At 33.3% G+C, this 23,837-nt stretch overlaps 2 protein-coding genes across 2 annotated transcripts in view; one reads left to right on the top strand and one right to left on the bottom strand.

Moving 5' to 3' along the window:
- LOC144448769 (SH2B adapter protein 2-like) overlaps positions 1 to 11,756 on the bottom strand; it is a 28,771-nt gene extending 17,015 nt beyond the window's left edge. Inside the window, exon 1 of the mRNA XM_078139047.1 lies at positions 11,020 to 11,756. Within this exon, the coding sequence (XP_077995173.1) occupies positions 11,020 to 11,646 (627 nt within the window). The 5' untranslated portion in view covers positions 11,647 to 11,756. The remainder of the gene's footprint in view (positions 1 to 11,019) is intronic.
- A 283-nt stretch (positions 11,757 to 12,039) lies between these two features.
- Positions 12,040 to 23,705, top strand: LOC144449433 (uncharacterized). The gene is made up of 6 exons (XM_078139965.1): positions 12,040 to 12,162; positions 18,059 to 18,302; positions 19,230 to 19,377; positions 20,627 to 20,772; positions 21,536 to 21,715; positions 22,168 to 23,705. The coding sequence occupies exons 2-6, from the start codon at positions 18,095 to 18,097 to the stop codon at positions 22,350 to 22,352; spliced, it is 867 nt and encodes a 288-aa protein (XP_077996091.1). The 5' UTR covers positions 12,040 to 12,162; positions 18,059 to 18,094; the 3' UTR covers positions 22,353 to 23,705.
- Positions 23,706 to 23,837: the final 132 nt, after the last annotated feature.

Raw genomic sequence — 23,837 nt, 5'->3', positions numbered from 1 at the left:
AAAAAATGAACAAATTTTATTTTTTTATGGAACAGTATATGACTTGTATCTTTTGGGTAGAATGCACCTCAAGGACAAATTTCTTGGAATAACAAAGTTACAATGTACTCCAGTCTCACCAACTTTATCATTTGTTCCTAGATTCTGGTCTTTTTGAAATAATATGATATTTCTCTATATGTATGCATGCACCTAGACATACGTTATCAAATCATCTGTACATCATGCATAAATACCATGGTTTGAGTTCTGCCTATAAGAATGCTTCACTGAATTACAGGTATCTTTCATTATACAACAAAATTTAGCCCCAAGACATATGTAGTCAGCTTCCACCCCTAGTGTGCTTGTGTGCTAGCAGCGCTATACACATACCAGTATAAACTTATGTGGCACAAGCTGAGTTCATAAATTGTTTACTCAAGTGATAACCACCGAATAAACTGTTGCTGTATAATGCTAATGTTGATGTACACCTTCTATGACATTACTCTTGTCGTCTGGCATTATTAGAACAGTTCATTGCAAGGTAGGTATTTACTTGACATTTTATATATATGAAAAATTACGTCATCGGATAATTTATAAGTTATATCTTAATACCAGGTTTGAGTTCAGTTAATTGAAAGTGATGGCTAAGTATGCTTCAGTAAGTAGAAGACTGTGAATATCTTCTGAATATGCAACAAAAATGATTACTTGTAAAACATAAGCTCAGCTTGTGCCCCTTTAAGTCTATCTCAAAATTTCACACTAAAGCGTTAGTGGACTTTTAACAACAACAACAACAACAACAACAACAACAACAACAACAACAACAACAACAACAACAACATACCCCCCCCCCCCCCCCCACCCCACTAACTACTATGCAAGAAATGAATTGTCACTGCAATAACTCTTCATCAGTGAAAGCATACAAATCAATTTTCACATTTTTATTCAAATTGCATCATATCCATTATTACTTGTCTAATATATCAATATCCAGTCATATGCCAAAGACTCAAGTCATGCCCTGAAAACTGTCTCTGCAAACCATCACTCAAAGTATACTATCTTACTCATGTTATAAATATTTCAAACTATTTTTGTACCTATTCAGGATATAGTTGTCAGCAATAAATTAGATATATTCTATTCCTGTAAAGTTATCATTTACCACAAAATATTCCTAAAACACAGTATATTTTCAAGAGTCTTGGCTCTGAGGGTTGGAAATTGTAATTTATATATACATAAAATGAATATACCTACAAGCTTAAGTTCAGTTTATTTTAGATACTGTGTATGTGTGTGTGTGTGTGTGTGTGTATGTACAATGTATGTATGTATGTATGTATGTATGTATGTATGTATGTACAATGTATGTATGTATGTATGTATGTATGTATGTACGTATGTATGTTGTATGTATGTATGTATGTATGTATGTATGTATGTATGTATGTATGTATGTATGTATGTTGTATGTATGTATGTATGTATGTATGTGTGTGTGTGTGTGTGTGTATGTATGTATGTATGTATGTATGTATGTATGTATGTATGTATGTATGTATGTATGTATGTATGTGTGTATGTATGTGTGTATGTATGTGTGTACACACATATGGAAAGTAATTCTTTTCAATTAATCTATATTTAATTCATTGTCATTATAATTTATAGAACTAATTATGTTAATTGGATATTTTATTCAGTGTTGACAGACTGAGAGAGAGAGAGATCATAGAAAACTGAGTCCACCGGGCACATATAGCAGCTAGACCATATCATTCATAAATGGATTGTATATTGAGCTGCTATTTTGAATAATTTCATTTTACTGAGTAGATGGAATACTACAATTCATTACTGTGCATCAAATATAGAACACAGAAAGTCTGCACACCATCTCATTCTCACATATAAATGTGTCTTTACAGGTTTCCTATTGAAAAACACAAACCAATACAACATATATACATGTATGTGTCGTCATGTATAGTCAATTTCTGGTTCTAAGATGCATTGCATGAGATGATGTCACTTATGTTGTCTTATCACATTTGAAATAACATTTTTATCGAGAAACGATGAAAAGACATGTTGACCTCTTTAATTGTGAGTGATTTCACAGGACAAAAACTAAATGCAATCAAATGACAGAAGATGGATTTTACAGGTAAACCCAGGGTATATGGTGAGGCAACAACCATCCCCATGGAGTAGCATATGCAAAACCACCTATACATTGTACATACAGAATACATGGTGTTGTATAACGAGGGATGCATGATGCATCTTTGAACCAGCAACAGGTCTATCAGTGTCTGTGGATTGGGAATTCAACATACATAATATTTAGATTAAAAAATACAGTAATGCGCAGTATATACATGTAGTCTCTGCTACAGTACATAACAGAATCTATCGATGCTCGATCTTATTAAACAAGGCCTGTATTTTACATTTCAAAGATCACATTTGTGATTATGTACAAATTATGTTGACAACAAAAACCAATCTGAACTTTGACCTCTTGGATTTCATTACTTTCTGTTTCTGTCTCTCTCTCTGACACAATCATCATCATGTACATACATGTATAGGGATCAAATTCATCACTTATTTTCCATATACCATACGTGTACATTGTATGTACTGGTATCATGTGTACACTTCCTCAGCCTCATTTCCTGTTGTTTAACCAAAGATTCAACTCACTGTATTCTCAGAATCTTCATATTTAAAAAAAAAAATTGTATTAATATTCAAAAAGAGTGCAAGGGAAGAACAATGTAGAACAAAACATACAAATTACAGGTCTGAATCTACCGGAAACAGGAAAGAGTACAGGGACTTTTGTTCAATTTCAGTGGATTTTTGTGACTCATGTACGTACATGTAAATACGCAAAATATCAGGCTTAGAAAAATACTTAAACTTACTACAATTAGTAACAAGTTTGAACAATTCAAAAATTTCTCTGATTGACTGAGTAGAATTTCTTATTTGTCTGTTCAATGAAGCCCAGACACCATGAACATTCATTCTTGCAAGTTCAATCTAGGTTAAGGACACACCACAGGTTGACTATTTCAAGGCTATAGTATAAATAATTTCACCTTATATGTCAAAGTATTACTATCAGATATCCCACTGGGGACCATTCATGTAAAGTAAGGTCAACTTACTACTCTCAAAGAACTGTACAATATTTTAATCCTAACACTTCATACAAGTGCACTTAATGTGATGGATTCTGACATTTTTACTACCAATACTTTAGAATGTTATCGTGATATTGAGAGAGAAAATGCTAATCAAACACTTATTTCTCAAATTATGGATGGTGTTAGAAGTCACAAATCATACATCTGATCGGACACAAACGACCACATGACATGTATTATATTTCAAATTTATGTATATAAAATATGGATTTAAAAAAAAATTGGTGAACACACCAACATCAACAAGCATTATTTTTTTCAGAATCACATTCTTTATCTAAATTACAATGAAACTATGAAATTTTTTATATGTACAATTTATGTATATATAAGTGATGCGAAAATGAATATTCATGGTCTCTGGGTTCAAGATTTAATAGTAATGAAAATTTCTATTCACATCTAGTCAAAAAATTTCTTGGAAGCAAATCGTAAACTTCTTACAAATCTCTTCTAAGACACATGACAAATAGCCCATGTAGTACATCCCTGACAATGCTGACGAGATGTCAGTGAACATTTGGGATTTGCTTCCAAGAAATTTTTTGACTTTGTGAATAGAAATTTTTACGAACAGTATATATAAATGAATTTCACAAAAATATGATGAAGGCAACGCAACGGTTGTTATTTTTGTAAAGTTATTGATAGTTAAAGATCACAAATCAGATATCTATCACGTGATGTTAATGAAAACGTAAAAAGCATATTTCAAATGTATATAAAGGATAATTTAAAAACCTGTTTCATGTAGAATGATTACAAACAAGATTTTTCCATAACACTGTAGCTATAAAATCACTTTCAAGGTTACATTGCTTTTAAACACTGTCCTTGCATTTTACCACTGTTTAAGACAGTAAAGTTTAATTATTTGATTACTGAACAAATCATATCTTGACCAATTCATGATGTACCGTAAAGTCATGATTCTTATAAAATATTGAAATTGTAAGTTTTTGATTATACGAACAAATCATATAAACTGATCTGTATTCCATTTTTTTTTTTTACAGAATAAATACATGTAATAATGTTAATCATTTTATTTATATAAACAAATAGCACCAACCAATCTGTAGTTAAAACCATTTTTTTTACAATTGATGAATTGATAAACTAATATATGAATTATTTGTTTGGACAAGACAGTGTGTTCTTATATAGATACATGTATGTTTTTCATTGATTGATTATTTCAAAAGTGAAAATCGTTTTCCCAATAAGTTTGTTTGCTCAACAGATAAAAACAGTTTTGGAGTAATCACGACTTGAAATTGGCAATGAATGATTTCATGTTCAACTGTTATACTATTGAGACAGGTTACATCTTGGCAAACAAACAGTTCTGACTGGTATCTATAATGTAATTCTAAAGCAGTACATGGTTGTTGCTATGCTGCACTGGATATATATGACAATGGCTGCCTACAAAGCTACAATACATGTACACACTGTAAAATATATGCCTTGAAGAAAAACGGTGTCATGACCTCACAATTACTCATCTTGTAAACTGGTAAACAACTTATAGTTATACTACACAGCAGACAAACAAGTTAACTTCCAAATTTTGACAGAATTTTGTCCAATTTCAACAAATTTTGTCCAATTTCAACACAAATTTGTCAAATTACAACATAATTTGGAAAATTTTGTACAATTTGGTAAATTTCAACAAAAATTTGTCAAAGACTCAAATCAAGACAACTTTGACAAATCTCAACACTTTTGCTAACAATACGGCAAATTTCAATAAAATTTTGTCAAATTTCAACATAATTCATATTTTTTTCAGATCAGTCGGCTAAACAAAAGACTGAAAAATTCAATTTTTTTTTGTGTGTAGAAAGTGTCGAATGTTAGCAATGATGACATGAGATGCCACTAGAATTGACACTGTTCAATGCCATAAACTTGTTATTCTTGCATAATTACAGAAGGGAAAACAAGAAAAATGCTTAGAATTGCAAATAATGCACTAGGTTCTAATTGCTCAGAGTGAATTCACAATAAGTAGATCATCATTGCAGAAATGAGAACAGCAAAAATAATTTGAAGGTCAAGTACTTGTCATAAAATAGGTCACATAAGGTCATACATTGTACTAATAGAGACATATATATAAGCTAACTTCACCATCATACAGGTATATTTACTTCCTAAGTTATATTCGTATTGGGCATCTGAAATCGAAAGCTCACATCTAGACTCCACACTGCTCCCAGTAATAATACAGAGCACATTAGAATGCTAAACGTCGTAACTTGACTACCAAATTTATAAGGTGGTAAACAATTGGAAATCAAAAGAAATTATAGCTGAAAGTGAATCAGTTCACTTAAAATTTGACAATCTAACATCAAAGTTAAGTTCTCCTATGATACATGCAATCATTTGGGAAATTGGGAATGAAGAGTCCTTATTTTGTCCTTTTTTTAAAATAAAATTTTCACAGTTCTCTGGTGTCACAGCACCAAATTATGACTCAACTTTTAAAAAAATCTAAATCCAGTACAGACTAGTAGAATAACAAATTATAAAATAATAATGATAATAATAACTGCAGTAAGGTGTCAAAATTCAAGTTAGAATGAAAAAAAATAAATTACTGTATCTCTCTGTGATATCACATTAAAAATCTGGTTAAGGATGACCCTATTTTTTTTCCTGTTTCTCATTACCCGACCGGCCCAAATTTTCAGCTCCACATCAAAATATTTGTTTTTCACCCGCCTTTAATATTTTGTGGAACAGCACCCTCTCTGGCAAGAATAAGCAAGTGTCTGGACTGTCAATGTCATCTTCAGTCATGGCGGTAGCAATGACACTTGTTTATGAACAGAGCATTTTTTTCATGACGAAGTTATTCAAGTAGGGGGAGGACTGGGGACATGTCAATTGTGTAGAGAAGCTGGGAAAGTTTTTTTTTACTAGGAATCCTATAAAAAGAAGATAGAGAGGAAGAAAAGGCTAGGCAGAGAAACATGAACAAGATTTTTTTTAAAAATCGACTGACTGTCTCACAGTTGCCATGAAAAAGTAAAAACATAAAAAATAGGTTACCCTAAACTGTCTGGAAGGGCTGATGTAGGTGATTGTAATAACAATTTGAATGTAGATTAGATATGAAATGTCATGAAAGAGAATATTGCCATAAAAATTAGTAATAAAATATTGGTACAAGTAATTTTACACCCACTCATATCTTGTGTACAACCAATTACATACGTCCTCCTTTATCACACATTGTATTAAATGTGACTTAACTCAGATGGAATTCAATTAATTTCTGAACTGAGCACATTGAGAAGGCTTAAAGAGAACCTTTATTCCCAAAGATCTTCTTCATATCTAGTTTTATTGAGATATTAAAGCACTTTTCTGAAACTTCTAGAGAACCTACGCTACTACCAGACTTGTACTTTGAAATAATTATGAAAAGTATGAACTGTGATGAAAACTGCTGATTATTTAACATATCACTGAAGCTGGTTGACACGGTTAGCAGACTTACAGTAAGCATGTGAATGTAACCTGACAATACAGAGTATAGGGCACATAAACTACTAAACACCAAATCTAGACTACCACATTAGCAGTGGTACAGGGTACACATTATATCTAGACCACATGTAGTTGCATTTACATAAATACAACCCAGAAGACCAAAGTACAGCATTTTCTGTATGTACCACAATCCTTTATAGCATTCATATCAAGTGTAAAAGTATACTTTTTCATTTGCTAAATTGACCACATTAGATAGAAAGGCCATATGCTAGGCTTGTAAATAGACCAATTACACTTGATATGAATGCTATAAATGAGTGTAGCACACAGAGAAAGTGCTTTACTTCAGTGTTACTCATCATAATTATGGTAGTCTGTTAGACCAATGAAACAGTTCACTTCACTTGGCGAAATCTGACAACCAAACATACAAGTTATACTCAAGTCCTGCATGTTCAAGAAATCTATTGTTTCAGTATTGTCATCGCACAAATATTTCTATAGGAGGACAAAGATTTAATACAATCAAATACATCAATGAAAAAAAAAGACACAAATATGCCACAGATTTAAAATATGTGTAATTTACACCCACTCCTGTGTGCCCACTACACTTAAATTACTATGAATTCATTGTATGGAACACTCAATCTGATCATCCTCATTTTATCTTAATATATTATCGATCTAAATTGTTAAAATCTTCACATAAATTTCATATGTAATATCTGACAATAATTGACAATTAATAAGGCAGGTGTTCAAACTTGATAGGCAGAAATAAAATCTGTCATTGATGAAAAATCATCTGTGATTGAAAAGTGATGCTTTCCTTATATATGGGCTACAGAATGAGATGACACACAGGTGACAAATGCCTGTTTTATAACAAACTCTGCAGACTATTTCTCCCACGTAGGATATTTCTCTCTTATTTATCTAAGCGACTTATTTTATCGTAGGCGTGACATTTGAAATACGTTACTTTTTTTGTTATGACCATCTGTTAGGTTAGACAGAATATATAACTGAAAAATTTAGTTGAAAAATAAAGGTGAAAAAAAATACACTAATAAATAATTTGGGTGGAGCAGATTTGTAGCATTAATTATGGTAAGTTACGGGGACATCATTATCTTACCAGAAGATGCCACTTATTTGGATAATTCATATGACATTAACATTTACTAATTTATGCAAATTATCAATTGATTACATGCTAATGAGTTTTTGGCAGAAATGACTATGTTTATTTTTTTTTAGTCATTTTATTTTGTATGATTTTAATGATTTATTAATATTCATATTGGTTATTAATTTTAATAAAACAACGGATCTAAATGCTTTTAACTTTAGCATGACGCCATTTTGAAATTATGTTGTTATGCAGTACATCCAAACAGAGCCACTTCATGGCTGAAATAAGAAAAGGAATCAATTTTCAAATCACATTTTGCAACCATACTGAGCACAGCAATGACAAATATGATTGATATTCCACTGATTAGCTTGACAGAAGTTGCATGTACTCGTCAGTTGTCATGACAACAGACAGACAGCCAGACTGCTCGCAATCAGCTTAAACACAAAATGTAATCAGAGGTGACATAACAAATGATATCAAAGAAGGGAAGCAATACATATTTAATCGCTATGGAAATAACCAGGTACCCAAACATGACCTATGTATTATGTGTAAATGTTGTTGTTGTTACACATACATGTATGTAAGTGACTGTTCGCTTATGCAAATGTCTTTTATTATCATTGATGTTTTTATTTTGGCTACTGCATCAGTTTTTTTAAGTATTTATAAACTAATACATGCTTTGGATATACTCAGATCATATTGACTCTAAGTTGGTGAAACCATGTAGTGACACACAGTCAGCTTCTATTTTACCAGGGACTTGTTTCTACTCTACTCAACTAAACTCAACTCAACTCCAGCACTTCCACTAATCAATTTTTCCAATCTAAAGAAAACTACTGATAATTATCCATTCTCCTTTACATAATAACCCCAGAAGAACCTTGTACAATCTAAAGAGATTTGCCCATGTTTGCTTGCCGACAAAGTGGTCTGCTGGGAAATACAACCGTTGTCAGAAACAACAGCGTGCAGGTGGCTTCTTCTGCAATGAAATGAACACATTTGTTCTGAAACCAAGCTGCATGTACATGGTAATTGATAGCTTAAGTATTGAAATTTGAAACATTATTATTAATATCATAAAAAACATTATCAGGAGTATGCAGATGTACAGATATATATCTATATATATCATTCAATCTGTAAAACATGACGTCTAAAGTTTCTCCGTATACGTATATTTTGTTGCCATACTGTAAATAAATTTATCGTAAATAAATCCACAACCAGAACTCTACAAAGGTACATGCACATATTCTAAATATTACTGCCAGTAGTTGCTGGCATTTCAGTTAGTATTGATCTGCCTTTCATCAGATTTATGGCACAACTAAGCAGGAGGTAAATATCTATGCTATTATTTGAAATATGTCTGATTTCTATGTAGAGGTTTACAGTGAAAATATACTCGCATGCTTTTACATTCACAACACAACCATCACGTTTAAATATTTTAGAACAACAACAAAAGCCTTTGCATGTAGACTTGCATAACATCTGATAAGCTATGTATATCAGTTGATTGTTTTCATGTTGTTGTCCTGAATGATGCACTTTTGTGATCAATATAAATATGCAAATATGTGTTTCACAAATGACTGAGTTGTATTGGGCGATTGACATTCTAAAACTTCGCAAAATAAATATAAACAAAGTTCATCAGAATTTTGCATCTTCGTTATTCTCTTGAATGTTACATTTTGTGATGTAAACATGCCACTGTGTTCGAATAAATGAGTTGACAAAGAACAACTGAATTGGGGTTCAGTTAATTCTAAAACTTTGTAAAAAGTAAAGTTTTGTGCCATTTTGCATTTTATTGTCTTAAAACATTTCTTTTACTTCTGATAAAAAATGGTAAGAGCTGTTGATATGTGTGGCTGGATACTGAATTCCAAAAAAAAAGCAACTTTCATTTTACATTTAAGTTTGATATCCTCTGTTCTTCTTCATTGTATTCAAAGACTTTTCTACATAAAATAAACGATAAAATGGAGTAATTGATAACTCTAGCGTGGAACTAATATTCTTTTTTGTTGTTGTGCGTCTAAAATGTAGATGTTTCCTCTCTCTTTGAACTCTTTCATTATGCTGTATGTTAATGCTTCTATTTATTTACAACACTTGTTTCAACAAGTACATAGTCCTGAGAGACATTACATTGTAAAAAAACATCCTGTTTGTGATAAATTTGCGTGTCATGCCCCCCCCCCCACCTCAAAAAGCAACAAAAAAACAAAACTGGTTTAAGTGGCTGTTTTAAAGTAGTTTATCATTTTTGTCAAGAAAATTACAGAAAACAGAAATGTTGGACAAATTTGGACAGAATGGATAATGGAGAAGTGATGTGAAAGAAAAGCTGGAAAATATGTACACACACACACAAAAAAAAAATGCTGGCAGCCATGACAATCATATCATATATATAATTGATCAACATCTAAACCATATTTACTGTATTCGAAACTTCTAGAACCCAAGTTATCAACAGGTGCATGTGATGAGGCAAAGCAGGTGATGGTGTTAACTAGGCTATGTAGAGATTACACAAAATTTGTACTGAATCAATTTGGATATTAGGTATATTTGTTACATCCTACATGATTCCTACGATGACATCACGGTTCACAGATCTTTATAACATTATGGTGTCTGCCTCAGGTTACAACCAACTAGTGTGTGTAGTAAATCCTACAAATGGCTTCTTGAGGAAATAAGCTACACGTTGATCTGTTTATGTCATGCTGCAGATTTGCTATCTATTATTCATTCTCACTTGTGTGCAAGTCACACAAATTTGATGGTTAATTTCATCAAGGCTCAAAATATCTCCAAATACTGACTTAATACCAAGAAAATTCTACCCAGAATCATGTTGGGATAAGATTAAGAACAGATGAATTGACTTCAATTTACATGTAACATTGACAGGAAGATGAAGATCGTTGCCATAGTGATAGCACCGATCTTCCTTTGGTTCATTATCACCTCCTGATAATGTACATGTATGTAAACTTAGGCCATACTACATGCAGTAGTATATCACCAGATTGTCAAACTGTGGTGGGCGAAAAGTACAATCATCAGTTTAATTGTGTTAATCATTTCAGAGAATTGACACAGGAAACCACTCACCTTCGGAGGGCTGTAGAATTCTAGCATATGTCCTCCATCAGTTTTAACCAGACTCAATCGACTCCTTTCCCATTTGTTTCTTCCATGTGGATCCTCTCCAATTAACTGGTTGACGATCCCTTCCTTCAAGATGTCGTGTCTCGGACGTTGTTTGGATAAATCCTTGTCCTCCGAATGCCTTCGAAATTTCGCCCGGACACTTTCTTTCATGTTTCTAAATGAGAGTTTCTTACTGACAGTAATTTTGGAAGACGGTGGTGGCTTCGATTTCTCCTCTTTGGAATGTAAACTATGCCGAAATTGATTATTTGTCTCCTCGGCAAAGTGTGAGTTGCTAAACTCTATTTCTCCCAGCTTTCTGCCGTTCAACTGCGTACCCCTTGTGTCCCCCGACGCATTGAAGCCTTTGTGTGTTTCAACTTCGAAATGGTCAAAAAAATGTTCAACATATCTTCGTGCAAACTTATTACTTGCTTCCGGTTCCTCGTATTGAGGGTGTTCTGTTATGAAGTGACGGAAATGTCGGGCAAACTCCGCGGCTGCAACTTGGGCGTGATTTTCACAGAACTCTGCCCAGTCCACCGCCGTCGAAATTGCCTCATGGCTGCCCACACTGCCGTTCTCCATCGATATATGCTTTACCTTGTAAGCGAAGTTGAAATTCACGAAATCATGGTGCAAAATCGTCGTAGATCGTGACGGACCGATTATACTACAGATTACGAGTAAGAAGTGGTTTCGTTGATTTCCTGGTAAAACCCTCTAAGCAACCAATATTTGCAATACGGCCGAAAAGGCGTTTCTGTACATTCAAAAATAAAGCATGTTGCATACAGATTACTTCATATTATACATCGTATCATATAATTTAAATGTTCTTGAGACAAAAAAGATGAAATAAAATCCCAGAAAATAAAGTTATTTTGATTTCTAATTATTTATCAATGCGTATGCTAAGGGGTCTGTATATAATGAAAATACCCGGATGTTGACCTTGGGTCATCAGCTGCTGCTATAATATTGACAATCAACGTGGGAATATTTTACAACTCGATCAACGATTGGATAATTATGAGCTCCTTACGATAAGAATTCGTGATTTTATTGAAAATACTAAGTTGACATTGGATTAATTGAGTTGAGGTAAGCGTAAAGATTATGAGGAGATAATAGTAATACTGATAATGATTAAATGAAGTTGACGGATCTCAGAACTTATCAACTCAGTGTAGTGCATTGGATCGTGACAACATTTTTTTTGTGGGCAGGTCCTGGGACGGGGGTCTTTTAGCTAGCAGCATACCAATTGTTACCAAGGCCAATGATAGTTGAGGCCACGTAAACTGCAATAACTACATTCCAAAGATTCAATTTGATTATTTCAAAAAGGAGCTTTCAAAAATACATTTAGGCATTAGATGCACAGGTGTTTTGTGATTTGATTATGTGAAAAAATGTTATTTGTCAATTATTGATATGTTTGCTGTGTGTCAACATCAAATATTGTTATTTACCAATATAATTATGGTACTGCATACGAATATATAGTGTGTCCCTACAGTAGAGTGATTACTATCTACATATGTACATTTAACTTTCTCTGCTTATAGCACCACCCATAGACCCTCCACCCATGGGTGGAGGACCCATGCACTACCGCAGTCTCTCTATCACCTGCATCTAATTACTAAGTACCACCATTCATCTATGACATAATTTAAGTAATTAACATATTATGATGTCTACAAGTGTTCTATGATATAATTTATTAGAGTTAAAAGTGGGAACATTTTTGTAGAAGATAGCTGATAAAGTTTACAAGAGTCAGATTTGAACTTACCTGTTTTAAAATATAATAAATTACAATCTTCACTATAATAAAAAACGACAACCTGTTTTAGACACACTCATTTTGAAAGCCAATGAAATTAATACAAAGCATATTTTATTTTGTTCTGTATTACTTTCTATTTGCCGAGATCTTTTAGGATTCAAAATTATGGGTACTTGGTGAGATTTCCTCCAATATCCAATGTTGCAAGCAAGGGAAAGTTAGTATGTGTTGTTTGCTTTCCTGGTGATGATATTCTAGGAAATAAAATTTATTCTATTGGTGGATATGGGCAACATGCAATACTGTGCTGTAGTGTACGCTTCAGTAATAAACATATTCTGTGGTGGGTCTAGATTATAAAACAGAAGTTTTAATGTCAGTCACCAATCCACGGCACGTAGTACTAATACATGTAGTTAGGCATAAGAGAACATCAAATTCTCAGTACCTGCAAATTACCATTTTACCTCATGCTAGAGGGTCAAAATAGAACAAGAAGGTCGACTTATTCTCACGTGCACCTATACATGTGAAGCACGTGGAGCGGAAGTTATGGTGTTGACCAAGAAATCAAATGTTCGTTATTTTTATGATGCACCTAGGCAGTAATATCTTATTTCAAGTACTCAGAATTGTGGTTGGTCACAAGAAAGCAGTGTTTGTCAATGTAGGGCACACTGCGGTGTGCAGTGATTTGCTGTGTAATGTCATCGTTAGTATACAGTAACACACATTGGGAGTGTTTTCAAGCAAGGGGATAGTCTGTAATTTTGGATGTCTTGTCCTTGAAATGTAGAACATGAAAAAAATGAGAGATTTGCTAATAAACAACAACATTTGTAACTCAATAACCCATCAAACATCAGGTGATGATGATATTGTATTTTCAAGGTCACTGCTTTCTTTCAGTAGAATTTTGCAAAAAAACATGGGGATACACTGGCTTCTAAAGGGAGCATGCAAAGAAAACATGTTGTCACATTTGGACACTTAGTCAGCTTTTGAGAAAAACATGACATGTGTCGTACACAACCTAAGCTGTTTGAAACAAAGAATAAAAAATTGGAAATTCATGTTATTGATTTTGAAGTGTATTGATTTGTCGATTAACAGATGTGTTGATGCAATGTCGAAAAGAATAGATGACCTGGGCCTTTGATGAGGTCATTTTCAAGTTGCAACTGACTGCAATAAATTTGATTTTTTACTCTTCTTCCATGTCTCTCTTTGCCACTGTATTTCTAAGGCGGCAGAAATAACATGAATTTTCAATACCCCATGTAGTACACCCTAACAGTTCTGTTGAAACAAAAATTTGGGCATTTGCTTCCAAGAAATATTTTGACTCTGTGATTAGAAATTTTCAATATTAGCTAAATTTTCAAGTTGTAACTGAATATGAAGTTATTAAATTTTATTTTTTGCATTGCATTGCATTTCATTACATTGTTTTTTATTTCTGAGGCCAAAATAACTGAAACTTTCTGACAGACCTACTAGTTACAACTTATATACTTCAAACATTTCTTTCGGAAATAATGTGCGGACAATGACATATGTAGGAAATTTTTTTTTCAACAGTTTAAATTTTGTTATTTTGCTGACAACTGACAGCAAAATAACTGACATCTCCAGACTGACCAGTACAAACATCAAACATGGCTTTGTGAATAATGTTGAGGAAATGAAACATTTTGATAAAAATGCCAAAGTTCAGGCAGATGGTATGATATATCAAATTGATTCGTGAAAAGTACCGGTACTTTGAAAAGGACACAACTGCCTGTCACTTTCTGTAGATTAGTCACTATTCAACTAACATGTGTCACAAAACACGACAGAATGGCCTTTAGTTTTTAAAAAAAAAGTTTCTCTTGATCTAACCACCATGTATTTTTTTCTGTACGTTGACTGGAGTCAAAACTTGAAGGAAATAATGCATGTAACAGCAGAGTACAAGTAAAAATTATTCATGGCTATTTAAAATAAAAACCTTACTATACCAAAAAAATTAAACCTTACTAAACTTTCAAATGGTAGTCAAATGTTAAACATTTCTAAAACATTAAACATTACTGCACCTAAATTTTTAAACAGCAGTCAGTCAGTCAGACAAGCTGGTATGTAGCGCTATTGATTGTGTAAGCCTGTGTAGATAAAATGTCAGTTTTAAAGAGATTACTACCCTACTAAGGTCACACAGTACATGACTACTCCTATCAAATGTGTTATGGTGTGATTGAACATACTTCAAAAGATGTACAAGTTCATTGATATGGAGTAAAATTGATTTCATTGATCAGTTAGATTTGAATTTGTTAGATTTACTCATTAGTTGCACAGACAAGTGAGATTTGATGACAGGTCAGTGTCCTCATAAGGATTAGGTCATCTGAAGTTGTTTACACAGATAGTCCTAGCGAATTACTTTTGAGTCATCTGTCACAGATGTGATGTCATCACATGTCTGTGGTATGATGACTTTCATTCATGCATCTACAGTGTTATGACATCATACATCTAAGATATAGTACATGTAACATACATCTAAGATATGATGACATCATGTATTTAAGATATGATGACATCATGTATCTAAGATATGACATCATGTATCTAAGATATAATGACATCATGCATCTAAGATATAATGACATCATGTATTTAAGATATGATGACATCATGCATCTAAGATATGATGACATCATGTATCTAAGATATGACATCATGTATCTAAGATATGACATCATGTATCTAAGATATGATGACATCATGCATCTAAGATATGATGACATCATGCATCCAAGATATGATGACATCATGTATTTAAGATATGATGACATCATGTATCTAAGATATGACATCATGTATCTAAGATATAATGACATCATGCATCTAAGATATAATGACATCATGTATTTAAGATATGATGACATCATGCATCTAAGATATAATGACATCAAGCATCTAAGATATGATGACATCATGCATCTAAGATATGATGACATCATGCATCTAAGATATAATGACATCATGCATCTAAGATATGATGACATCATGCATCTAAGATATAATGACATCATGCATCTACGATATGATGACATCATGTATCTAAGATATAATGACATCATGCATCTAAGATATGATGACATCATGTATCTAAGATATGATGACATCATGTATCTAAGATATAATGACATCATGCATCTAAGATATAATGACATCATGCATCTACGATATGATGACATCATGTATCTAAGATATAATGACATCATGTATCTAAGATATGATGACATCATGTATCTAAGATATGATGACATCATGTATCTAAGATATAATGACATCATGTATCTAAGGTATGACATCATGTATCTAAGATGTGATGACATCATGTATCTAAGATATAATGACATCATGTATCTAAGATATAATGACATCATGTATCTAAGATATGACATCATGTATCTAAGATATAATGACATCATGTATCTAAGATATAATGACATCATGCATCTAAGATATGATGACATCATGTATCTAAGATATGATGACATCATCCCCAGTATATGAAGTGATAGCACCATGCATGTGAAATGAGATGACATTATACATATATATGTAATAACGCCATGCATTAGAGAGGTGACAAAGTCATGATGTACTAGTACCTGTATCTAGTATGTCAAAGGTTAAGGTACACCATAGACACATATAGGGTGTATGGTTATACTCAGATAGTGGTGATACTTTGGCAGCCACAGAGGTGTACTGTAAGCAGGTGAACTGTTAACCAGGTTAGGTATTTCTTTAAAATGAACTTATATTAACTTAGTTCAGAAAGGTTATCAGTTAGAAATGAACATTAAGTTATAAATCATGTCAGATTTTTAAGAGACTGTTTGATAGGCATGTAAGTTTGATTTACTTTCTTGGTAGCCAACCTCTCTGTAAACGACAATGGAAAGACTAAGTCATTGCCCCAGACTAAATGTATACAACACAGACTTCGTTAATATTAATGCAAGTCAATATTATGTACTCTATTACAGAGTCTCTTAGCCAGGTAGCCACGTTCCATTCAAAACTTGTTGGTGCCTTGTACCAAGTACGTATCTATAATAGCTAAACTCTAGTAATACACACAACATAATCCTTCCCGTGTTTTCCAATCTTTCCATGCAATAAATATTTTATAATTTTGTATGGAAAAATATGTTACTCTCAGACGCTCTTGTTTACTTTGGGGTCAAAGGTTAGGTCTGAGTTGAAATGACCTTGAGTTGAGTTTTTCAGTCAGCCAGACACAAAAGAGAAATGTCATGTCAGGCCATATAGCGTGGTGTGTGAACTTTGGAACCGGTTATTGACACGTTACAGTATTTGTAGAGTAATATCTGAGTTTAATGGAATCAACAGCTGGTGTTTTTCATGTTATAAAAGTAGTTAGGCTGTATGTGTTGTATTTGGATAGAAAGTGTTATCAGGTAAAAACTATTTTGTGTCAGTAACAGGGGAGACAGATTTGTTAACTCTTTAATTTATAGTGGAATTATGGGCTCTGTATGTAGATATAGGTGTAAATATGAAAAGTAATCATTATTATATACTCAATGTAATGCAATGGTGGGTGTGCGTGCATCAATCAATCAATCAATCAATCAAAAGAATCTATAGTGCCAAAATCCAATACTAAGTAATGTTCTATGGTGCTGAACAGGAACAATTCTATTGCAGATTTTATGATGAAGACTCATCTACGTAGAGTATATATATGTAGTAGATTGTTGTAAAAGTCTGAAAGCTCTTGCGAACAGATGTCTCAACATCCTTCTTGAATTTTAATATCGACAGTATGTGATGAACAAACTTCAAGTGGTATACTGTTTCATAAGAGGGGTGCTGCTCTGCTCATGAATTTGTGAAATGATTTTCTATATGACACCTTGGCACGCTTTGTCCAAATATGGCAAGTGGCATGCTCGTTGATATCCGTGTGCTCAGTGATCGATCGGGCTTTTGATTTTTTGTCCCTATATCTTTAAGTTTTTACACATAAAATAATTTCACTCAATTTATGAAATCATGTTATTCAAATGATGCCTGTTAAATGCTAATTAGGGTAAATAATAAAATCTGTAAAAATCATTATATCTACGATCTGTTTATGCTTTACCAAATTTTTTTCTGTATTGTTTGTGATTGCAGGTCTACTATTATACATGTATATATAATCAAGTCACAATGGATAACAGTATTACAGAAGGGAATGCCAACAAACTACGCTTCATCACCTACCTCTCTCCAAGTATTCCAGTTGAGTTCTTCGAGACAATAATTTACTACTTAGAGGAGAAGCTGGACAAGGAGGCGTACTTGATTTATGAAAGTCGATGGTCAGGTCCATCTCCAGATAGAGTTGATCTGTTTACTAGCAATGAAGTTGATATCGGTAGGTTGGAATTTTGACATAAAATGGTGACATGGCCATCCAAGATTATTCATTTTTCACCTACTGTCAAGGATGGAGGGGGGGGGGGGTATTTGTGGTTATGTTATCTATCTGTCTGTCTGTCTGTCTGTCTGTCTGTCTGTCTGTCTGTCTGTCTGTCTGTCTGTCTGTCTGTCTGTGTCATAATTTTTATTATTATTATTTTATTATTATTTTTATTTTTTGTAAGAAAACGCACTACACATGCGTCTCAGCGCGTTGAACAGACTGAAGTTTAAAAAATTGCAATAAAGTAAAGAAAATAACAGCACACAAAAAGGGCTCACTCAGTTCAAATGGATTTTCAGTACATACATTCTATAGAGTAATGATGTAAATGTTCAACTAACAATGCCGAAACAAACGAAAAAAATAGAGAGGTCACAATAGCGTAAATATTTTGATGTAAGTTATAGTTGTGGTAAATAGATAAACTAACTGATTTACATCAAATTCTAGTGAAGTTTTTGTGAGCAAAAACATACTAGGAAATTCATGCAGACAGATAACTCATAAACTATTCATGGACATTCATGGAAAATTCATGCAGATTTTAATAACTTCCACACTCTTGAGTTATCATTTTTCAATGCCCCTACAACAGAATTCCTGTGGGACAACCTACGCTAGGTTAAAAACATGAAAAATTCAGGCAGATCTCTTTCTTCAACATAACCTGAGTTATCATGCTTTTTAGACTTGATTAGTATGTGAAACTGAGGTAAAACGCATGTATTAAAAAATTCACACACATTTTACTGATTTCCAACCACAAACACTTCTAAGGTAGCATTAATCATGGGAACATTTTCAAAAAAAACCTGCTAGGATTCCCTTCTTACACAAGCCAACACTGAGTTCAAATTTTTCATGTCTTCTGCACTGTAGGGTTTCTTTGCAGTACATCGTTTATGAAGCTACTGTATGATACCAAAGCACCGGTTGAATTACTACCTGCAGCACCAGTGTACATGCATCCACGGTCCCAGGGTAGACCAGTCTATTTCTCAGATGTCATCATACACAAAGATAACAAGTAAGATTATTATTGATGTTACTTTTGTTCATATAGGAAATTGAGTTCGGCAACCTTTAAAGCTGATTTAGAAAATTGCTAGATAATTACAAATTTAGCTAATATTTGAGTAATTGTCATGGTTATTTGTGTAATTAAAATGTCTTGTTGTAAAACTGATTTAAAAAATGATATGAATAATATTCTCATTAGAAGATGTCCTATACAAATTCAATGTAGCATAGAATAAATTATGAGTTATGAATTTTTACTTATTTTCAGTTTCCAACTTTTTGACAGTGAGAATAAGACTTGAATTTTTGATGATTATACATAAATTGGCATGCACATTTTTCTCTAAGACGGGGAGAATAAAGGCATAACTTTCCTGCTGCAAGGTCCCAGACCATACCAAAGATAAAGTGAATGTCACAGTATTGTAAATAACTAAGCTATTAGCTATAAAGATGTCAGCATACCATACCATTGATATCTAGTACTGGCCTTCAAAGTTATCTTTCTTACACATGTGTTATAGCCAGTGGTCTCATTCCAGTACTTTATAGTTTTGAAGACATGAACACAGTAACACTGTGTAACTATGGATGGATGGATTAATATGTCACAATTTGTTTAATTTACTGTTCCAAATTGACCATATTTTCTTTAAAAACACTTAATGTTTTTTGAACAAATTTGACTAGAATTTATCACATTTGTTTGACCTTGTTTTAGCCCTTCATGGGCATGTCCAGTATGGGGCTATGGGAATGACCCATGTCTGCTTGTCTGTCTGTCTGTCTGTCTGTCTGTCTGTCTGTCTGTCTGTCTGTCTGTCTGTCTGTCTGTCTGTCTGTCTGTCTGTCTGTCTGTCTGTCTGTCTGTCTGTCTGTCTGTCTGTGTGTCCATTATTAGCCCTATATCTGACATCACAATTCAATTTGAACCAAATCTAGCACAAATGTCAGACACTATAGAGTAGATATGTACATCACTTCATATTGTGACCTTTACCAGTGTAGCCTAAAAAGTGATAATATTTGTTGTAAAAATGAACATTTTTAACCACAACTCAACAGTGACTGTGAGTGTGAATATACAGATACGGCATTCAAGTGTCTACACCCATGTTACTGAATTTGATAGTTTAGATACCAGTAAACAAACCATTAGTGTTTGGGGACCTATGTATTTGAATGTACAAGACTTATTTGTTTTTCTTCTTTTTTAATTGCATATCTATATTGATACCAAATTTTCATCTTTCCAGAGAACGTTTTAAAGAGTTTGTGAAATTGAGGGGTGCTAAATGGGCGTACAATGATGCACATTCTCTCAGTGGATGCTACACTACTCTCCGAACACTTAAGAAGATGGGGGAAAGTGCCAGTTTCTTTGGTCACACTGTACATTCTGGTGAGATTAAACATAATGTTATATATAAGACTCCCACGTCAATTTTGACAAAATACTAGAACCCCTCAATTGATGCAGACAAATAAATTATTGATAGAATTGAAATTTCCATTTTGAGATGTCTGAGCTCTCATAGTAATAATTTTATTACATGCTTAAAGTTCGACAACATCATGTTATCCGGTAGTTTTAAAAACCGAGGAACAATTTTATTGATGTATCATAAATGGAAGAACACCTCACCTCAGGCTGTAATGTAGTTCAATATGCTATATGCCAGTTATCAGAAAGACAAAACATTGCTTAGTTTGGCCACTAGGAGTGCTATTTCAAAGTAGCTTTTCAGACACATATGGACAATGACAGTTGAATTCTGTGGCTTACTTTGAAAAACCATCATTTCTAAAGGCCAAGCTACTCGGTGTGACACATGGATCACTTTGTTGCATGCGACAAGGCTAGCAACTACGAGTGAGTGCAGCAATTAATTTCTTGGCGAGTTGCATAACCAAATTGTTGCACATACGTAGACAACTAAGCACAGATTTGGAAGTGAATGTGTATGTCAAAATAGGATATTAGGATGCAGTTGTATACTGAACATTATCAAGTCGTCACCACAAAGGGAGGTGTGGTATTAGTAGGAAATACAACTCAGTGCTAATACACCTTTGTGTATTTGCTATACTTGAATAGGCTCATTTATATTCAACTATTACAGGAATTGTGTTATATTCTATATTTTTTTTTTTTATCTACGTAGGATCACATGTGAAGTCAGTTAAACTTGTTGTTGATCAAACTGTAGAATGTGCAGCCATTGACAGTAACTGTCTAGCATTACAGATGAAAAGTGACAAAGAAGTAGCTGAAAACATCCACATCTTAACCTCCTTTGGACCACTTCCAGTCTATCCAGTAGCTGTCAATTCAAGATTGCCAGGTGAGTTACGCCCTCTGTAGTTAAAAAGTGAGAGTGCCTTTTGTTTTTACAGATTAATGTTAGTGATTTTAACTTTTAGTCTGTTATAGTCGTGTACATCATTTTGCGTAGAACAATTATGACAAAGCGGAATTTAAATTGTTAGATATTGAATGTAGCATATACTTTATGATACAGAAATATGTATTTGTTGTATTTATATTTAGCTGCAACTTTTCGTTCATACTTCATCTATGTCAGCTATTTTGAAAGGATGTTGTACTGCGATCAAGTTGTTGCATTATATGTACTGTACTATAGAGGGCATTAGTGGAAACATCAAGTGGAGCCTTCCATTGTGAAAATAGTGAGAACTGAAAGTCATAGTAAATCATAGTAAATTATTATTGTTATTATACAGTGTTCAACTAACATATTTTGACAATTTTTTTTTTGATTGATTTCTTTTTCAGAGAAACTAAAGCATGACATAACAACTGCATTACTAGAAATGCACTCAGATCCTAAATGGGGACCAGAAATCAACAAATACATGGTGTCCAAATTTGTTGAGATTAGTCTAGATCATTACAAAGTGGAAGAAGAATTAAGAAATGAAGTGAGCGGGGTATTGCTGGACAAAAATGTATATTATTAATGGTTCCACCCCTACAAGACTTTGGAATGGTCAACATTGAATGGATGGATCATTCCATTTATCTAGGAGGGACAAGGATAAGATGATGCCACTGTATCAGAGATGCACTGCAACAAGGTTGTTGAAATGGCATAGTTAAAACTTATAACAATAGAGTTACAACAATGGAAAATGAACTATCGGCAAGCTAATGAACACACACACTAAAAGTTAAGCTATTATTGCAACATGTTGATCTAATGTATTAATTGGTTTTGATGTAATTATACTCACAGTGGAGTGGTGTTTGTGATAGGGAGTTTTTCCCAAGTGGCGCCACATTCAACCTCATTCAGTATTTACACTATCTTGATTACAGGGTGATAATATCCACATAACCATGGTATCACTCATTTTTGTAATCTACCACATCGAGCAACAATAGTTTTATATCGTGCCTTTCTTAGTTTGCCGATAGTACATTTTCAGTAGTAGTATTTGAAATGTGTGCCTGCTTTCAACATGATGGTAACCAAAAGTGATATTTTTTTGTAATAGAAACACTAGAACTGAAATACAGGGAACTTTTAGGAAGGGTTTTCAACATTGATACATGCAGTTTTCATAATCACATACTTACGTATTGAAATGGGTAATAACATAGGAGAAGGCTACACTAAATATTTTGCTGAAGTGTAAAAATCAAAATTAAATCAAATCAGATCAAATCAAATCAAATCATCTACCAGAAATATAAAAAGTGTTGATTTCAATTTGTTGTTGTTGAAATATGTATTCATTCCATGATTCCATATCCAAGTTGTTTGCACTGTTGTAACACCCATAGATTTGTTGGTCCGTTACTGTGGCCATAGATAAGCCCTTACTGTATGCCTTATCACAATACCCATAGGTTATGCATGGACAGTTTTGTGCAGTTTTGCCCTTATTTACAACATAATTAGCAATTCCTAATGTCTTCCTATTGTATTATAAAGTTGGGTTGTTTCTAGTAATATTATACTTTCACATATTAGTCTAAAATTCACAGCAGGAATATATTATTATTGTAAATTGTATGTCCTTGCCAGTCTTTTCTATATGTTCTATTTTGTTTACAACTTCTCAACTCTTCTCAAAGAAGTCTACACTATTTCAAACATGGTCCAGATATGTAATCAAATTACTGTACCAAATTGAATCTCTGTAATTTGAAACATTTAGTAGTGTTTTTGTTAAGGGTGGTAAGTAGGTAAAATCACCAGTCATTTTACCTGGGTTCTCCACCATAATTATGATACATATTTGTAATGTATGGAAAACTATCAGTCTTACCAGATTTCTCACTTACTGTTACTGGGGTTCCCAGACCTTAGAAAAGACACTGTTTATACATTGACATAGTCATTATCAATCACATACACACAAACACACACACACACGCACACACACACACACACACACACACACACACACACACACACACACACACACACACCTACAGAT

Source organism: Glandiceps talaboti, chromosome 18 (assembly GCF_964340395.1).
Source record: "Glandiceps talaboti chromosome 18, keGlaTala1.1, whole genome shotgun sequence".
NCBI lineage: Eukaryota > Metazoa > Hemichordata > Enteropneusta > Spengelidae > Glandiceps > Glandiceps talaboti.
This window is presented reverse-complemented; position numbering and strand designations above follow the sequence as displayed.